Here is a 20,337-nt window from a genome sequence, read left to right on the forward strand (position 1 = left end):
CAATGATTAGATGTTTTACTTATTGATAACAAAAGTATAAAGGGTAAAGATTACGTTTCAGTGGCTTACATTGTAGACATTTTATAACTTCTCGCAGCATACCTTCTGCCAACCTCCTTCTCTACCCTTTAATCCAAGCAAATGAGATATTTCTGCAGTAAAAACAACAACCAAGAGCACCTTAATTCTGTCCCACCTAATGTTCAGCTCTGTATTTTGTAACCTCAAAATCTACAATCCAGATTGTGGTTTAGTCTAAGATTGGAAATGTCCCTACTTAGCTGTAATAACACTTAAAAAAAATTGTATCCATGAGCAAATTTCAAAATATTTTGCAACTCAGTCTTGGCAATTTCCCTCTCCCTCACAAATGCCTCTTGCAGGATATAGTATAAAGGTGACTAGGACAGTAAAAGGGTAAACGTTAGCCCACGTATACACAAAATTAGTATTATCACCTTTTGAGACACAGAATAGCCCTATGACCCATCCAAGATACACAGTAAATTGGTGTCAGGACTGGAAAGAGAAAGGTTTTTTTTGGGATGCCCATCATGGTACACTGCCTGTTGGGTTGCTCCTGGCTCTAACCCACCTTCCCTTCCCTTCTAGGTTCCAAAATCATCCCTTCTCGAAGGACAGCCCTCTGAGAAGCTCTCTTGAGTTTTCTATGGTAACCGTGGGTTTAATTTTCCAGTAGGACAGTGACTTAAATACAGATGGAAGAAAACACCGGTGCTATAAATTGCATCTTAACCATGTCCCTCATGAAAACCTGTTGTGTTTTAGCTTTTGACTTTGTGTAGTGAGTTACTGTTTCCCTCTTTCTTAAAGGGCCAGTACAGTAAAATTACCTTCCAGACGCCTCTCTATCTTGGTGGGTCTCCCCGTGCTTACTGGTTGGTGAGAGCAACAGGGACAAACCGAGGCTTTCAAGGCTGTGTACAGTCACTCACTGTTAATGGGAAGAGAATGGACTTGAGGCCCTGGCCGCTGGGGAAGGCACTCAGCGGGGCTGATGTGGGTAAGTGGTTGCCCAGTGGGTGGGATGCTCTCGTGGGACTGCCTTTCTGCTTTGGGCCAGGGCGGGGAGAAGCTTCATGGGCTACAATGAACCTAGGCAGATGGTTAATGCAGAGCTTTAGGAGGGAGGTGGGCCTGAGGGGTGAGTTTGGTGCTCTGAAGACACGATGACCTTGAATCTGAACACTCAGACGTGGTAAATAAGACCAAGGGTGGACCAAACCCTTGGTTGTGTCCTGCTGTCATCTTGGCCCTCTTCATGAAACGTAGCCTGGTCTCATCTGACAAGGCAACAGCAATTCAGCCCTTTCATCCTTCTTCACCCAGTCCAGTGGAAGAACCAACACAATAATGTAGAAAGATCTTTCGTATACTCTTTGCTTCTAAAAGAAATGGCCACATTCCAATTCTTGACCACCGTGCCAAACACGTTCTTGACGCCCTCTCATTTATTCCTCATACTGACTCGAGGAGGTAGATTATTATTATACTTATTTTACACATGAAGACACTGGGACTTGTAAAAGTTAAAGAACTTATCTAAAATAGGGCAGAACTAGGATTGTGGTTTTTTTCTTTTTTTCTATTTTCCTTTTTTTAAATTAAGATTATTTTTTGAGTAGTTTAAGGTTCACAGCAAAATTGGGGGGAAGGCACAGAGATTTCCCATACGCCCTCTGGTCCCATACACACGTAGCCCCTCACCCCCCAATTATCAACATCCCCCACTGGAGTGGTATATTTGTTACAATTGATGACCCTGTTGACACATCATAATTGCCCCAAATCCATAGTTTACATTATGGTTCACTTCTAGTGCTTTATGTTCTATGGGTTTGGACAAATGTATACTAACATATATCCATCATTATGGTATCATACAGAGTATTTTCACTGCCTTAAAATTCCTGTGTGCCCTGCTTATTCATCTCCTCCCCCCATCTCCAACCCCTGGCAACCACTGATCTTTTTATATTCTTTATAGTTTTGCCTTTTCCAGAATGTCATATAGTTGGAATCATACATTATGTAGCCTGAATAGATGGGCTTCTTTCAGTTAGTAATATGAATCTAAGTTCCCTCCATGTCTTTTCACGGCTTGATAGCTCATTTGTTTTTAGCACTGAATAATATTCCATTGTCTGGATGGACCACAATTTATCTGTTCACCTACTGAAGGACATCTTGAGTGCTTCCAGGCTTTGGTAATTATCAATAAAGCTGCTATAAACATCCAGGTTTTTGGGTGGACATAAGTTTTCAGCCTTTTTCGGTAAACACCCAAGAGTGTGATCGCTTGATCATGTGGTAAGAGTATGTTTAGTTTTGTAAGAAACCACCAAACTGTGGACTGTATCATTTTGCATTCCCGCCATGAATGTACGAGAGTTCCTTTTGCTCCACATTCTTGTTAGCATTTGATGTTGTCAGTGTTCCATATTTTGGCCATTCTGATAGGTGCATTGTGGTATCTTGTTGTTGTAATTTGCATTTCCCTGATGACATATGATATGGAGCGTCTTCTCACATGTTTATTTGCCATCTGTATATCTTCTTTGGTGAGGTATCTGTTAAGATCTTTGGCTCATTTTCAATTGAGTTGTTTGTTTTCTTATTATTGAGTTTTAAGAGCTCTTTACTTATTTTGGATAACAATCCTTTGTCAGATGTGTCTTTTGAAAATGTTTTCTTATCTGTGGCTTGTTTTCTCTTCCTCTAGACATTGTGTTTCACAGAGCAGAAGTTTTTAATTTTAATGAAGTTCAGCTTATCAATTATTTCTTTCATGGATCCTGTCTTTGGTGTTATATCTAAAAAGTCATTGCCTTACCCAAGGTCATCTAGGTTTTCACCTATGTTATTTTCTATGAGTTTTATAGTTTCATGTTTACATTTAGGTCTGTGATCCATTTTGAGTTAATTTTTGTGAAGGTTGTAAGGTCTGTGTCTAGATTCTTTTTTTTTTTTTTTTTTTTGTATATGTAAGCCCAGTTGTTCCAGCACCATTTGCTGAAAAGACTAGGATTGTTTTTAAAGAAATAAGGACATTTATTCCATCACTGAAGGCAGCAGATAGATAATTCTAAGGTTGGTTAATTCAATGACTGTTTTAGTCAGCTAGGGCCACCATAACAAAATACCACAGACTGGGTGGTTTAAACAACAGATATTTATTTTCTCACAGTTCTGGAGGCTGGAAATCCAAGATTAAGGTGTTGTCATGTTTGGTTTCTCCCGAAGCCTCTCTCCTTGGCTTGCAAATGGCCACCTTCTCACGGTGCCCTCACATGGCCTTTTGTCTGTGCTTGAATCCTGTGTCTCTCCCTTTTCTTATAAAGACACCAGTCAAATTGGATTAGGACCACTCACATGACCTCATTTAACTTTCATTCCCTCTTTAAATGCCCTGTCTCCAAATACAGTCACATTGGGAGTTAGGGCTTCAACCTATGAATTTTGGGAGGACACAGTTCAGTCCCTAACAGTGACTCAATGACGTTAGAACTCTGGGTTGGTATCTCAGTGGTTCTCTTGTTTTTCACTCATAATCCCAAGATGGTGCCACAACTCTGAGCATCACATCCTCATATGACATTGTTATTGCAAGAAATGGCAAGTTCCTTTGTTGGGTCTCTTTGTTCTCCATCTTCAAGATGTCATTTTGAAAGAACGCATGGTGAATACCACGTGCGCACAGTCTAGCTCTACCATTCACATTTGCCTGCGTTTGCTCTACCACATATGATCCTATTCCGCCCTCTCTCCATTTCTGAGTCAGAGCTAGGATTCGATCTTCATGACTCCAAGCACAGTTTGCTTGTTTTGTAGCTAATATTAGTTGAGCACCTACTACATGTAGCCACCATCCAGAACTACTTTAATCTTCTCGAGATTGCTACAAAGTAGGTGCTATGATTAGTCTTAGTGTTTACAGATGAGAGCTGGTGGTTCAGAACAGTTAAGTAACTTGCCTATGGTCACACAGCTAGTAGGTGGTAAAGCTAGTAAATGGTGACCTCAGCAGTTCTGGCACCAGTGCCTGCCCTCTTAACCACATCTGCCACGTCAGAGGCTCCCGAATTGGTTTCAAATTGCTTCCTTCTACTTTTCTCACTCCTAAAGGTGACACCATTGTTAAAACTACAAAAGATGGAGTTTACTTGAAAGGAAAAGATTACTCTCCACCTGTTATTCCCTATGTTACTTTTTCCCTCAATTGATCACTTGGTCAAAGCAAACAGCAGTAGTGACTAAAGCTATTACAAAGGCTCCCGCTGTGGTAAGGTGAGAACCAGCAAGCCCACGAGAAGTCTCCTGTGCTGTTGAAGAGTCTGGACTCTGAAGGCAGATTGCTTGGATTTGGCAGGTCAGTTAACCTCTTTGAGGCTCAATATCCCCATCTATAAATAGTACCTGCCTCATAAGATTATTTTGTCCGGATGAGTCACGGTGCATATAGAGCACTTAGAATAAAGCCTTGCACAGAGCAAATATGTTGTAAATGTTTCCTGTTGTTGATGTTATTATTAATATTTTGACTCTACCGATCCACAGGGTATAAGTTGTTTCTTCTCTCTTCATTGAACTCACAGGGAAACAGCCCTGAAGGACAGATCTGGCAGTCTTGTAATCTCTGACAGGTAGTTAAGAAGTTGCAAAATTGAGTAAGGGCCAGTTTCTGACAGCGTTTTAAATCTCACCCAGTACAATACTAACCTCTCCATGGAGCAGATGAACCCGGAGGACCTACCTTGCTGGCTCTGGGATCCCTGGGAGCAGCTATTGGATTATTCCGTTGCTCTCTGTCAACCTTAGTGGCAGGCATTGGTCACATGGCCTTTTTTTTTTTTACCATTTCTTCCCATTTTCCCCCCTGGGGTACAAGAACAGGGCTGGCTATCCTTCCTCACCACCATATTTGCTTTCCTTTGAATAAGTCCTCTGGAAGTTCAAGTTCCTATAACTTCAATGCAGTCTCACCATGGGGGAGACTGGGCTCTTGGAAACAGCGGTTAATTTCCCATGGACATGCAGGCTTCCATAAGAGGGTGAGGACAGTTGCAAGTCATGGCTCCTTCCCTCTGATCTCTAACTTGGCCTTGCCGGCTTCAACCACAGTTTTTTCTCTGTCCCACCTCCCCAAACCCAAGAAACCTGTTTCCAAGGGGCCTTTCATTACTCGACCCCTCCCACCTCATCTCCTTCATTAAATTATGTCCAGCTATTGGATGCTGTGTGAACTCACATTCTAGAATAGTCAGCAATCTCAGCAAAATTTTGTATTCTCTGGCCCAGACTTTTCTTTTATTATTTCCACCGAAATTCTCCAACCTAAGCCACCACCACTCATTTTTTCCAATCCCTTCTTGGATCCCCGCCCTGCAGTGTCACAGAGCCAACAACTTCCCAAGTTATTCGAGACTCATGAGGTCTGCAGGGGCCACGGGTCTCACTCTGGCTTATCACTCCCTTACTCTTTCTTCCACTTGGTAAATACTGATTTAAGCTCCTGTGCTGGTCACAGCACTGGGTGCTTAAGATAAAGCAATAAACAAGACAGGATCTCAGCTCATCCCTCCTGTCATAACTCTCCCTAGGAGAGACCAAATTAATTAAATAAACATCACAGACATAAATGTAAAATTACAACTTGGACTGTTACAAAGGGGAGGTGCAATACTAATGTATAATAGGGAGATTTATGGGCTGGGGGTCAGGAAAAGCATTTCTGAGGCTGGAATGTGAAGTTGATATCTGAAGCAAGAGTAGGAGTTAAAAAGCAGAGATGAGAGGGAAGTGCATTCCAGGCAGAGGAAATGCCCTGTCCCAGTGGGAGTATGAGGGGAGGTGGGTCTCATGATCTTGTCTGTGTTTTGCAATGATCCCTCTGACTATAGACAGCTTTATGGAAAGAGTCTTCATAGGGGGCATGTCGACCAGCTGGGAGGCTGTGCAGGAGTTCAGATCAGAGATGATGGTGGTTTGATCCAGGGTGGTAGTGGTGACACACTTGACAGATCCTTAGGATGGGAAATAGACAAGCCTCACTGTTGCGCTGGATTGGGGGGCGAGGGGCGGGGAGGCTCCTCGCCGTCCGTGGGCTCCTTAGTGTATTCCACTCCACCTTCTCTTCCCTCCTTGGGAGCCTGATCTCTCTCCTGCCCCTCACTTCATTTTCTTGCGTAAACTTACATAACAGCTGGTGTATAGGAAGTATCAGTGTCAATAAAAGTTATTTTATATATTGATGCGGTCCTGCCAGCTCCCTGTACACATGACCTGGCACCTCCTTCCTCCTACTCTCAGAGTTGAGAGTTCTCCTTTCTCAGACTAACCTTTTCATCTACACTCTGCACCCATCCTTCCCTATGTTCCTGGGACCTTGCTGCCGAGGTTGTCACTTCTCAATAACCCAAGGCTCTTAAGCTTTCGTATGCCATGGACCCCTTTGGCAGTCTGGTGAAATCTATGGACCTCTTCTCGGAAGGATGTTTTCAGGGCTTCCCTGGTGGCGCAGTGGTTGAGAGTCCGCCTGCTGATGCAGGGGACACGGGTTCGTGCCCCGGTCCGGGAAGATCCCACATGCCGCGGAGCGGCTGGGCCCGTGAGCCATGGCCGCTGAGCCTGCGCATCCGGAGCCTGTGCTCTGCAACGGGTGAGGCCACAGCAGTGAGAGGCCCACGTACCGCAAAAAAAAAAAAAAAAGAAGGATGTTTTCAAATGCAGATAATAAATATACATGATAGGAAAAAATTATATTGCAATAAAGCTATATAGTAAAGTTCTGTTATTATAGTAATGTATGTGCTTCTTTATAAAGCATTAAAGAACAGGATTCTTCAAAGGTGGGTGCAGTAACGACCATGCTGTCAAAGGAGCGATGAGAATAAATGGTGTTTTGAGATACCCGCAGCAAATGGAAAGTGATTCGCCCCATTCTCAGGTCCATTGGGCACAATTCACAAGAACTGCTAATACTGGAGATTCGTTACCTCCCTTAATAAGTAAGGGAAATACTCAAGTCCAGTTAGAGATCATGGAAAATAAAGATAAAGGTTTTTCCCCATCAAAGTTCATGGATGCCTTGCTCTAGCTTATTCACACCCACTCAGGTCCTCTCCAGCTTCAACCAGTGCCATGTTTCCGTGAGCCTGGACCCTTCTGATTCGGGAACCCTGCGGACTTGTCTCCTCTCTTTCAAAACCTGAGTCCAGCAACCCTCCAGGCCCCCTGTCAGAACTTCCTGTGCTGGGGTTCTGCCTTCCACTGCAAAGCAAAGCTGCTCCCCTCAAGCTGTGAGTGGTTCTTTCTTTGCAAACCCCTCCTGGACCTCTCAGCGGTATTCACTTGACTCCTCTCTTGGCTTTTGCTTCCCCTGAGCTTCTGGGAACCCACCTTGTCTGGGTCCTCTGTGTCCTGCATCTGTTCCCCCTTTGTCTTCTCTGCCAGTTCCTCACCCTCCATTGGTGCCCTGTGATTTCCAGGGGCCCTTCCATCCTGTCCTCTCTCAAGGAGCGCATATGTGCTTGGTATCAGGGTCGCCCCTACCTTGCTGCGGCCCCTCCAGCCCTCATCTGTGTGCAGGAAGGGCTCAGCAGCAGCTATTTTCACCATCACCTTATGCTTAAGTTGAACGAAAGCCAGCTGCGCTGCTCATTGGCAGCCAGGTCCTGTTCGCAGCCTCCCTCGTTTCCTTCCTCTTGCCACTCTCCTTTCGGTCTTCCCAGCTAGAAGCCTTGAGGTTATGCTGGAGTCTCCTTCCACCTTCAACTTCTGGAATGAACTGGCTACTCCTGCTTGCCCTGTGCGTCTTTGATTGTTCACTTTCTCTCCATTTCCTCTGCGATCACCCTCTCCAGCCGCAGTTTACCTCCCCGTAGGATTTCTCTCCTCTTTCCCACCCCCATGGCTCACAATCTATCTTGCATACCATTGCCAGCACAATCTTGCTGAAACACTGCTTTCATCCAGTAAACATCTCTGGCTGGCTTTCAACGCCCCTCCCCATCAACTCCCACCTATAAAAAATAGTTACAAAGCAAATTTGTAAAATAATTTCCCCCATGTGTATCTAAGATACGCCAAGGACTCCACTTCTTCCTGTGGGACCAGCCCTTCTCTGAGAAAGCCTCCCAGCCCACAGAAATCGGTGGAGCATGGGGACCTGTGAGAGTTTGGCTCTCTAAATTCAAGTTGGCCTCTCTATGGAGGCTGTGGCTGCTGGCAATGTTCTCAGGGCTGTGGCTGAAAAAAAAAAGAGACCACCGTCACTTCTGCCTGAACTTCCAGTGGCCCCCAGCTGGAATTCATAGAGGCCAGCCCACCTGGCTGGAGGGGCAAGCCATCTGGAAGGGCTGTAATCGAATTCTGTTATCAGCTCCTGGAGTGGCTCTCCTCCCCTGGGTACACGGTATGCCAAGCCCTTCCCCCTCCTCTTGAGGAGGCTTTCGGAAAAGAAACCACTGGATCCGTTCAACAAAAACAGATGACTGATGACGAAAGGATGAGAGACTCCCCTGTTGAGATGACACAATCAGGCCACGGGGGTTCCTCATCTCACGGGGCGGTGGGGGGCAGTGGTAGAGGGATGGAGGGGGGCGGCTACCAGCTCCCACGGGCATCACATTGGAGACTGTGCGACGCAGAGCTGGACCCCTCGCGGCTCAACCAGAGATGCACCCCTTTGCCTCCATCCCAAGAAAAAGGGCTTTGGTCTCACCTTTGTAGTTCTGGGCCAGGTTGTGGCCCATCTGCCTAATTTATTTCTTATACACAAGGAGAAAAGGAAGAGCAAAGGAGCAGAAGAAAAGCAGCCTGGGAAAAGTCAGTTTGTTTTCACTTCATCTGGTGACCTACACTTGAAAATGACCAAGTGTACCCTTCACGGGTCTCTCCGATGTGTGTTTGGTAGAGAGACCTAACCCATCTGATGTTGAACCTTTCAGCACTTTTTACTTCCGGTCACCTTGCTGTCCCTCATAAGACTGTAACCTTGAGTTTAGAAGTAGAGATTCGGGAACCCCCTGCTAAGGTATTATGGAGCCCCCCCTCCCCTCCCTGCTCCAGACAGACGAGTTGACAGTCCAGGGCAGTTAATAAGCTTCGACAAGACTCCTTACCTCCTTCTGTGCTTATCTTGCTTGACCCAACGTTCAACCAAGAAGGCGGGCAGCACTTAAGGTAATTGGGGCCAAACAAATGAGAACGCTTTTAACATAAACACTCCGCTGACATTGGAGGGATGGTAACACACTCTTGTGAGAACAACAGCGAGATGAGTTACAGGCAGAAACAACTCTGTCATCCCTGTCAGTGGTCATAAAATTGCCCAGTTATTTATTATTTGATTTACTGTGTCGGCCATGTTTTAGCATCCCTGTGGCCCTTCATAAAGAGTAAACCAAAATCAAATTAAAAGGAAGGGAAGTTCCACTCATCCTGAAAGCTGGTTTGCAGTTGTGCAGAGGAGCAAATCAACAGGAGTGGGGCGTGAACTGTATTTGTTCAGAATCGCGAGCTGTGGGCGTGCTCAGTCTTGGACTGGCTCACGTGATGAATTGGCTTTGTCATTCCCATTCTGTATTTAGGGGAATGCAGCAGTGGAATCTGCGATGAAGCCTCCTGCATCAATGGTGGCACCTGCACAGCAAGCAAAGCCGACTCCTACATTTGCCTCTGTCCCCTGGGATTTAGGGGTCGCCACTGTGAAGATGGTGAGAAAGAAGCAAGCTGATGACGATTTGTCTGCCTTGCTAATTCATGTTGATGTAATTTTTCATCAGTGTACTTTTAGCAAGGTCCCATATATTTTTATGGGATTAATGTTGCTTTGTTGGGAGGGACGGGAGAATCTTTTCTTTAACCAGGTTGGAGTGTCTTCAAGTGTCAGAGTGGCAAACCAGCCAAAGACAAGTTCTCTTTAAGATGTTCCTGGGCCAGGCTGTGGTGGGCTCATCTTGGCCCTCAAATAGCTTTGAAAAGCCTAGATTTGTGTAGTTTGTGTCAGAATTTGAAGCATTCACAGCCCAGGCTCCTTAGAATAGCTGATGGTTTCAGAGCAAGTGTTGGGAAGGTACACACAGAAACATTAACAATGTGATGTTTCTTTCTCTTTGTACTGTTCTGCCGAATTATTCTACCTCTCAATACTGTATATCTTGATTATATTTATACACATATATGCATACATACATATAAACACACACGACACACAAATACACACATATAATAATGGAAATTTTGAAAGATTTAAAAGATTTTGGAAAACCCAAGCAGGGTTGAACATGTTTTAACTTTTCTGCCAGTGATTCAGATTTGGCCCCAAGACACCATCCCGGGGAAAAGTTTTTTTTAACACTGTATAATCTCAAATTTCTCGTCACCTAGAAGAGGGCGTTGTGAGTCAGAGTAAGCCAAAGCCATTACACACCATCCTCATATTTCTGTAGCCTAACACACTAACAGTTGATCTTTGCTCACATCACTGAAGGTCAGTGGGAGGAGTGTGCTCTGCCCCACGTAGTCATTCGGGGACGCAGACGCCTGCCTTCTAGTGGCTCTGCTGGGGCCTTAGACTCCTCCACTGATTCCTGCATCCAGCCAGCAGGGGAAGAAGAAAGAGCAAGTGGAGGATGGAGGGAAGCTTTAGGGGCCAGACCTGGAATTCTGTGTACTACTCCCACCCACATTCCAGTGGCCAGACCTCAGCTACACCACCCACCTATCTTCAGAGCAGCTGAGAAACAGAGTTTAGTTCTGTACCCAGGAGGAAAAGAAGATGCTGGTTCTGGCACGGAGGGATTTCTAACCACGTGGTTGTTCTTTCAGCTTTCACCCTGACCATTCCTCAGTTCAGAGAGTCTCTGAGGTCCTACGCTGCAACACCCTGGCCACTGGAGCCCAGGCATTACCTTTCCTTCATGGCGTTTGAGATCACGTTTTGGCCTGACTCGGGTGACGGCGTCCTCCTGTACAGCTATGACACGGGCAGCAAAGACTTCCTGTCTATCAACATGGCAGGGGGCCACGTGGAGTTCCGCTTTGACTGCGGCTCTGGGACTGGTGTTCTCAGGTAAGGGCTGAGACCGTCAGGGTCCCCCTCCCCTCAAAAGCCAGACAACAGTCACTTTGCAGAAAGACAAATTTGTCATCTACCAGCTTGCTCTCTTCCTGTCTTCCCTACACAGTTATCTTTTCTGAAACCTGTCCTGATTCATACAGATGACGTGCTTCCCAGAGATGATGCTCTCCTACTGGCAAGGTTTCCTCTCTTGAATAACTACCCAGTCCTCTCCACCTAAGATCATGCAACGCAATCAGCAGAAACGTGATAAATAGTCAATCAGTACCTTGCTCAGAGCATCATTTAGTGGGCAAATATATGACAACTAGTTTAAAAAGCACCAATAGAAATGTAATGAACAGAAATTTCCTTGGTGACCTCACTTTATTTATTTTGTCCTTTGGAAGTAGTGTGTATCAGAGCCACAATCACTTAAAAACAAAGCTTCCCTGGTGGTGCAGTGGTTGAGAGTCCGCCTGCCGATGCAGGGGACACGGGTTCGTGCCCCGGTCCTGGAAGATCCCACATGCCGCGGAGCGGCTGGGCCCGTGAGCCATGGCCGCTCAGCCTGCGCATCCGGAGCCTGTGCTCCGCAGCGGGAGAGGCCACAACAGTGAGAGGCCCGCGTACCGCAAAAAACAAAACAAAACAAAACAAAAACATCAAATTATTATTCATCTGCCCTGTTCCCCACAAACGTCCTATTGATAGAAGCTTAACAAGTTGTTTCCATTAGATTAAGAGGATTTCAAAAGGACACCGACTTCCTCACCAGCATTGAGTGAACACACTGTGGCGTTACATTACACATGCTCATACTTGAAGAAATACATAATTGTCACGTAATCATTCATTGCTATGCATCAATAGATTGGGGTGGCCTCCCTTTAAATTTTAACTTTCCTCTTGCTTTATTTCTTTGGTAGCAACTAGTTATTTGGCATGGCTCTTATTGTTCTCCATGTAGAGAAGCTGATAGCAAATCCCCAGCAACTGCAAAGACCCTTCCCTGACCATCGTGCTCGTGAAGGCTGTGTGATGACTGGTTTCAATAGCATGGAGTAACTGAGTGCTTCTAAAGCGCTTGCTGGTGTCTGCAGGTTGGGTTCTGGGTTATCAAAACTTTCCTTCTGTTATCTGGTTTGTACTATTCATTGACTTAGCAGATCGATTGTTCCCATACAGTGTGGCAGCGTCCTTGTGAATCCCTCAGAGCCTGCAGTTGGGAGGTGCAGATATTTTTCTTACTTGTTTATGTCTCCCTCTTCTCACTGTGTGCCTCCCATGGTAGTTTTTACCTTCAAGCGGGAGGCCTGCTAATCTAATGCAGGCATGCCTCGTTTGGCGATTTCTTCGCTTTTGAAACCCACTGTGGTGTTTTGTTCAACAGTGCCCTGCAGCAGGAAATCGGTTAGTCTTTGTTGTTGTTTTAAAGGAAATCGTGGGCTGTATTGAATCACAGTTCATATTGCTCGACTGTCATTTCTAGAAAGAGTTTGTCGCTGAGATCTTATAGCCATGCGTTGCCCTTAATTGCTGATCAGTTTTCATGGCTGATGGGAAGTGCTTACTGCATTAGGTTTCAACAATTCTTTGAAAGGACAGTTCATTTTTGTCCTCAAGAGCTGAATTCCTACACATCAGTGAGCCCTCCCACCTTGGGGAATGGACACTTTTGTACCTCTGGTTATGCAAGAACATCCTATGTCTCAAGACAACTTTGGTGGGTATTTAATTGATTCAATTTACATATGATTATGCAAAACAGTATAAGCAATTCACTTAGAATTATTTGTCAGGTCGAGAAAGGAAGACACCTTGAATATCACCTTGTACTTTCAAATGGCCTCTTCCTGGATGAGGAATGAACAGAAAGGGCTGGGGAGGGTCAGGGCTCATCAGCCCTCCTCCTGCACAGATTGCCCCCTGCCCCCTGCACCTCGACAGTGGCAGCTCCAGCTATGGGGTCACAGTGGAACCTTAGAAGTCCAGCATTTCCCTCGTTCATAATTCTGTTTCTATTTTTGACAAGAGGTGTTTTTCTTTTTTTTTTCACATAAGTTATTGCTTCCCTGCCTGTCAGGAAAGGCTCCTGGAAAAAGAATTCTTTAGCATTAGGTGTGATGAAAAGGAGGCAAGAACTCAGAGATTCCAAGGAACAGACCACCGTCTGCTCCCCTGGGCCATCCCCTCTCCAGTGTAACTGACCACACCGATCACGGTTAGTGTTTCAGACGGCCCTTTGGAAGATGTTTATTCTGAAAACCAGTTCCAAGACTTCCTGCTTCATTAAGACAATTCAGTGAAAGGCTCAACTACAGGAAGCTGCGGAATTGGCCAAATCATTTTAACTTTAGGAAAAGGATAAGGTGGTCTGAACTTGATTCAAAAATCGAGACAACTGCAGTGAGCTCATAACGGCCACAGTCAGTATCACTCTGCTGAGGGAAGCAGCGTGTGGACGGGGAATGACCTCTACGCAACAAGAACAGGCTCAGGCGCCATTAGTTATTATGGAGATGGGCTGCTGAACAAGATCTTTATTGCATATTGATGGAGCCAAGGTGATTAAATTCTAATTGCTAAGGACAAATGGCAAAAGCATTTGCCAGAGCAAAGAATCAAGTGAGAGGGTGGAGACCTTTCAATAATTGTGCCCATTGGTATTCCTGGTGGGTTTCTAAAGATGATCCAGGACCAGAAAATAATTGGGAGGTTCAGTGAAGGCCAGGAACTATAGAGACATCTTTAGAAACACAAATGCAATACTTATACCCTTTTACACACCTCGCTGTAAAACGTAACATGTAAAACTCTTATCAGTATCATTTAAACTTCAAGTGTGTCCATCTTGAATTAATAATGGAATTTTTAAAGTACTTTTAATCCTTTTCACAATATCAGACAACATGGAAACTGTCCCCTCAGTATTTTATTATGAAACATTTCAAACATATAGAAAAGTTGAAAGAATTGTACAGTAAAATCCTTATACCCACCACCTATAGTCTACAGTTAACATTCTACTGTATTTGCTTTATCATGTATCTATTTATCTTTATATTCCCCATCCATCCATCCATCCATCCACCCATCTTATTTTTTATGCATTTCAGGGGATGCTACAGATATCAGTACATCAAGGAATCTGTTTTGCATCATAGCCTATATAATTTTCTCTTCTCCAAAGCTTGTATGCAACTCTGATCACACTTTAGCCTCATGCCACCCCTCATCTTGAAAACCAGACTAATCCTACCCCCATTTCAGACTTGTTGTAAGGAATAAGTAAAATGATAAGTGAGACACTTACTCCTCCCATGAAGGGGTCCAGTAAATGGAGCTAGCACTGCTGTGCTTACCAAGAAGGAAAGAAGGTTTTTCTTTTTGCTGAAGGGAGTGAGGTGCCTAAGGTTGGCACGTTTCATGTGAGCCAGATTGGTGGACATTATCTCTAACACCAGTAGTGCTAACCCATGCTCAGTTTCCTTCCTTCAACAGGAGTGAAGAGCCCCTCACCCTGGGTCACTGGCACGAGCTGCACGTGTCTCGCACAGCGAAGAACGGTATCTTACAGGTGGATAAGCAGAAAGTAGTGCAGGGAATGGCGGAGGTAAGAAGGACGTCACCTCCTGACGGCTTATGTGAATGGGGTTACTATTTCCTTCCTGTCTTGGAGATGAAAGTGGCAGCATGATGATTAAACACAGTGCCAGTTTACCTGGGCTAACGACCAAGCTTCCCACTGGGCAAGTTACTTAACTTTGCAATTCCTCAGCTGTGAATGGGGATGATAATAAGCGGGGCCTCATAGGGTGGTTGGAAGGATGGAGTGAGCTAATGCAAACGTAGCGCTCAGAAAAATTGCCCGGCTACCTCCATGCCTCCCAACCTCTGCCTTTGTTCATGTTCGTGTCTAAGGAAGTTCAGAACACAACTCCAAGGCAGGGCCAGAGATGGGGTGGTCGCACAGCTGACAGACTCTGAAACCAGACTCACGGGGCTCAAAATCTAGCTCTATTCCTCACCAGTAGTGTGAACTCAGACCAGTCACTCGATCTGCCGAGTTGGTGTTTTTGCATCTAAAAAATGGGGTGGTGGTGACACAATAATGATGTCTCATAGAGCTGTGAGAATTAGAATAACTGTACTTATAGAACACCACAGAACCTGGCATATGATCAGCACTTTGTAGCTTTACTTATTGTTAATAGTGTGCTATCATAGTAGCCTCAAGAGCTCAGAATTTCCACTCAAGTTTATAACTTTCATCCATGATTTTATTTCCAAGGTCATGTTCAAAGGAAAAATGACACTTTTAAGGAGGGACAAGAGAGATTTGCTTTAAACTATAACCTACTGCGATTCTGTACACGTACAAAATTTACAGACCCCTAAAACAGAGGGGACTTTAGATTAGCCAGGCTGTTCATTACAACAGTCTTCATTTTGTGCATCACAGATTTAAAGGGGGCATTGATGAGTGTGGGTGTTCTGATAAGAAAATGAATTGATAGAAAAAAGAAAAGGAGGGAAAAAGGACTCTTGGTGGTAAGAGGTATTTGGTTGAGGAGGAGAGAAGGAAGAAGGACACACATGTCAAACAGGCAGCTTTGGGGACAGCAGTGGTGGGTGGTCCTATCAGAACCAAGGACCTCCTTGGGAATTAGAAGAATCAGAAACTGGGCTCTGCTTCAAGAGGCGAGTACCTTAGAAAACATCCCATATATATTTGTGGAAGGAAGGAAGGGAGAGGGGAAGGGAGGGAGGAAAGATGGAAGGAAGAAAGGAAAGCAGGGAAGAAGGAAGGGAGACGAATAAAAGAAAATGGATTTTAAAGGGAGGATGGGAGTCACTTCTTGTGCAATCCAGAAAACTCTAACAGCTGACTTCAGTCCAAGACAAGATCAGAAGCTCACAAGCATAGATCTGACTGTGTGTTGACTTAATAATATAAATTCAAAAAAGTATTGTATCGCTTTAGGCTCTAGTTCCCAACATCTGTAAAACAGTAACAAAAACTTAGGATGGGCGTGTTTGTAAATAGTGGGCTTAAGGCCTTGGATTCTAAGTAAGGAGCCCTTCAGGAGGCGGTATTTACCATTGGGGTCCTACAGTGAAGAGGTAACACAAAGGTAGAAACCACATCTCGGGTCCTGGGTTCTGTTACTACCACGCCAGGGAATGAGAATTAGACAGTATGGTAAAATCGTGTCCTCCCTATTGGCTATTTGAACGGATGGAGCTGACCGGAGGGCTGCCCACCTGGAAAGCAGTATAAACATGTGGGAGGGAAGGCGTGGCTGTTGTGTGTGCATTTGAGGGTGGTTCTTGTGAGGCTGCCTTGAGACAGGAGTGGGAAGGCCCAGTGCTTGATCTCCAGGAGTTAAACCTTAATCAGATCACCCCGCAGGGGTCTCAGTGCCTGCAGCTGTCCTGTCCACACCATGTTCAAAGGTGTGGCTGAGAGGGGCAGAGGTCTTGGAGTTTTAGAGATGGGTGGGGTCAGGGATTAGAGGATAGTGTTGGGGGCTAACCCAGCCCCTAAGTATCCGGGCCAGATTCCTGGCTGCACTGAGAAACACCAACAGCGCAGGGTGAGCCACGCTATGCAGACTTAGAGGAAAGGCAGTGCTTCCCAGGGTTCAGGAAAACCCAACCAGGGCGTTCGCTCAGGTTTTCCAACCACTCCCAGCCGAACGGAAGCGGCAGATCCAGGCCCAGAGCATCCCACCGCAGAACAGGCCCGCCTCGGTGGGTCTGTTTGTTTATCTCCTGCGGTCCTGCGTGGGCGTGGCCGCTGCAGCCCCGCCTCTTATCCACCGGCCGGTGGCGGGGGAGGATTTTGATGGGCAGCCAAAGGGGACGCCTCTCACCCCACGAGACCCCGCCCCGTTCGCTGGACCCAACCGAGAAACTGCAAGTGTTTTCAAAACAGCCTGCTTCTCTGAAATCCCTTTGACCCTGCAGGCTTCCTGCTCTCCTCCTAGTATTTTATTTTAAAGACAAGATGGAGATGGGTTCATGGGGGTGTGTGCTGACAGCTCCTGTCTGGTTCTCTGTTTCATGGGGCCACAAGAATTCGCGAAAGCCCTTCTTTGATGACCACCCCCTCCACCTCCCCGCTAGTTAAATAAGAACCCTCGAAGCTGCCTGAAGGTTATTGACGGAAGGCAGTTCAATCTGTTTAATCCAAGACTTCTCTGCTTCTACCTGGCTGGACCCCACCACCGTGAGTGCTCCCCTAGATGGACCTCCCTCCTCTCTTGTCTCCATCGCAACCAGACCCCAAATCCATTCTCCTCCCTCTGGCCAGTTATATTCCTAAAACACAGTCTGACTGTTCTCTCGCCTGCTGAAAACTCATTGCTTTTGGGGTGAAGTGCACATTTTGGGGTGCTTTTGGGGTGAAGTGCACATCCATGCATGATCTGGTCCCTCCTTGCCTCTGCCCTATACCTACGTGCCCTCTAAGCCCTGAGTTTGTCCAGTGTCTTTCTCAGTTCTAACTCTCCCTAGTGCACCTCCCCACTCCCTATGTCTGCGGTAGAGTATGTGATGCCCCCTCCCCGCCAGGTGCACCCGTAGTCACCTGGACAGTCCTCACAGGGTTAATCTTACCTGCCCGGTCACTTGTCTGTGTTCCCCCCAGCGTAAGCCTCTGCAGGGCAGGGACCTGGACTTTCTTATTTACTGTTGTTTGTGCAGCACTTAGTACCTGGGACATAGTCGGTACCCAATAATATTTGTTAAATTATTAAATGCTGCTACTGTTTGTATTTCTTTTGATCATAAAGGAAACAATAACTTATGTTACCCAAAGTGTGTTCATCCCCCAGAGGTCTCAAATGTGTGTTATCTTAGGACATTTTACTTAATTGAGACTCATGTTTAAAGGAGTTTAGACATTACATCTCACACACAGCTTGTTATCTAGCCCAGCCATTGGGTTTAGGCTGTTGAAATGACCAGAAGCAGGGGAAGCCTTTGGGGATTGACAATGGGGAATTCTCCGAGAACCTGGAAAAGAATTTCTCTGCCCTTGTATCTGATAACAAGGAATGCCTCCCACCTGCCATGCCTTCCCTTTCTCTTGGCCTAAAGAGGTTCTATCTTTACCATTAGTGAATATGCACCCAACTCTAGGCAAAGTGCTAAGTCAGTGGAATCTCAGCCGCCAGGACAGGCTAGACTGTACGGCACACATAAGCCCCAAATACCAGCCCCTTATAATAAGGAGTTATTTCTCACTCACGCTACATGTCCGTCAATGGTCAGCTGCAGCTTTCATCCGAGACCCAGGCTGAAGGAACAGGGTGTGGGGGAAGAGGGCTCGGTGAGCCCCTTCTGGCTCCGAAAGCCTCTGCCCAGAAGTGATTAACTTTTCTTCTGCTCATGCTTTATTGACCAAAGCAAGTTACATAGCCCCACTTGAGATTGACAGGTTGGAGGTAATCTTCCTACAGGGAGAGGGGTATTGATGATGGAACAGTCTACCATATTCGCTCGCATTTTATAGGTGATGAAACTGAGTCTCAGAAATGTCAAGAAATTTATTTTCCAACAGGTGGTAAGTAGCAATGCAAAACAAGGCAAAGGTCAAGCCAATGTGTAGACAGATTGTCATGATGAGTCTTGAGACTGTCTCTGCCATTTGCTCCCTGACAGGGAACCAAAGGTACCTTTGGTAATCTTAACCATTTTTTTCTGAAGTTGCACCGTGTTTTGTTTTTTCACCTGTTGGCAGGGAGGCTTCACCCAGATTAAGTGCAACTCGGACATTTTCATTGGCGGGGTCCCCAATTATGATGACGTGAAGAAGAACTCAGGCATCCTCAAGCCATTCAGTGGGAGCATCCAGAAGGTACAGGCTTCCCTTCCTCATGTGTATTGTGTGACCTTGACTGCAGACAGTGGAATTGAGAACTTTGATCCGTGCAACCTGCTGCACCCAAGAAAGAAAGCTTGAGAAATTTTTAACGTTTTTCAAACTATATTTTTTAGTGCTCAGAGCATACCTTTGCAACCCCGCTTTCTTATAACGTCTGCTCCTAGCTATATCCAGCAGACATCCCATGAATGCAACTCAGTGAAGATGAATTTGTACGACACATCCACTAAAATATCCTGGGATTGTTGAGGGAGGTACCTGGCACCGGGTCGCTATAGACACTTCTACAAAAGGGAAGGAAGAGGATGGAGTCTCATAGGGACTCCTGCTTCTCTTTGGGGTCACTTTGCTTTCTGCTTAAGGCAAGACCCACTTGTTTTTGCCGCCTCCACTTCCATCCCCACCACCATGATTTAACAGTTGTTCATCAATCATGTAACCATATTCTTGAGCACAGATTAGAGTCCTTCCATAGAAGGTCTGGAAAAAATCCACTCAGCTAGTAAAAGAGACAGGATGCTGACCCCATTCATATCTGTCTCTTATTCCTTCTCTTGGGGCTGTCCATGATCCCTCCAGTCGTGAGATTATGTCCTGTCTGCAACAGATATGCAGGTTGACCCACCAACCCAGATTTCCAGCACCACCAAGCACTGGGGGAAAAGAATTTGAAGAAAAGCACATCCGGTTCCTGGATGTTAGCAGTATCCTGTTTCTCTTTAGCAACCACTGGAGGAATGGGGGCTACTGATCCCTTTCAGACCTGCAGCAAAACAAGGAGAGGCTAAGATGATGGAGGGACAGTGAGAGAGGAGGGTCCTCTCACAATTTGCACATCTGGACTCTGGGAAGGGCCCCTGGGGCTCTGTACTCTGTATCCCAGTGTAGGGCCCAGAAAAGGGGCCCAGTCAATATTTCCTCTCTCTGGTGTGCTTCCCTTTGTTGCTGAACTGTGATATCAGTGACACCTCAGTTCGGACCGTTGTCCCTCCAGGAATGGGGGCGGGGACATGGCCCCCATCGGCCATGTGTGTAATCACGGGTTTGAAATTAGGAAGCGGGCTGAGTTGCTAAGAGGCTTCACCTTCCTTCCTACTGTGTCAGGTTTTGCCCCCTTCTTCACGCAGCACACACAAGCCTTTCCTCCTTACTTCCTGGAAAGGCCCTCCTCCCCTCCCAGTGACCCAGTCATCGGCTCTGCCTTACCCTGCAGTGGGCCGCGCCATTCGTGGCTTGTTCACGTCCTGCATTCTCAGCAAGAAGAGGAGACTGCGGAAAGATTCTGGCTCTTGTCCGGCAGCTTCTGAGATTCAGGGCTAGGGAAAAGTTTTCTCCCAGCTCTCCTGACACTCTCTAACAA

The 20,337-nt window shown here is 45.9% G+C and overlaps 1 protein-coding gene across 2 annotated transcripts in view; it reads left to right on the forward strand.

The window, feature by feature from the left end:
- Positions 1-20,337, forward strand: part of EGFLAM (EGF like, fibronectin type III and laminin G domains) — a 170,377-nt gene that overhangs the window by 127,123 nt on the left and 22,917 nt on the right. For both annotated transcript variants that reach the window (XM_019930125.3, XM_073802068.1), the window contains 5 exons: positions 835-1,024; positions 9,612-9,737; positions 10,852-11,095; positions 14,588-14,699; positions 18,834-18,950. In XM_019930125.3, the coding sequence (XP_019785684.1) occupies positions 835-1,024; positions 9,612-9,737; positions 10,852-11,095; positions 14,588-14,699; positions 18,834-18,950 (789 nt within the window). The remainder of the gene's footprint in view (positions 1-834; positions 1,025-9,611; positions 9,738-10,851; positions 11,096-14,587; positions 14,700-18,833; positions 18,951-20,337) is intronic.

This window comes from Tursiops truncatus, chromosome 3, assembly GCF_011762595.2.
Source record: "Tursiops truncatus isolate mTurTru1 chromosome 3, mTurTru1.mat.Y, whole genome shotgun sequence".
NCBI classification, from domain to species: Eukaryota; Metazoa; Chordata; class Mammalia; order Artiodactyla; family Delphinidae; genus Tursiops; species Tursiops truncatus.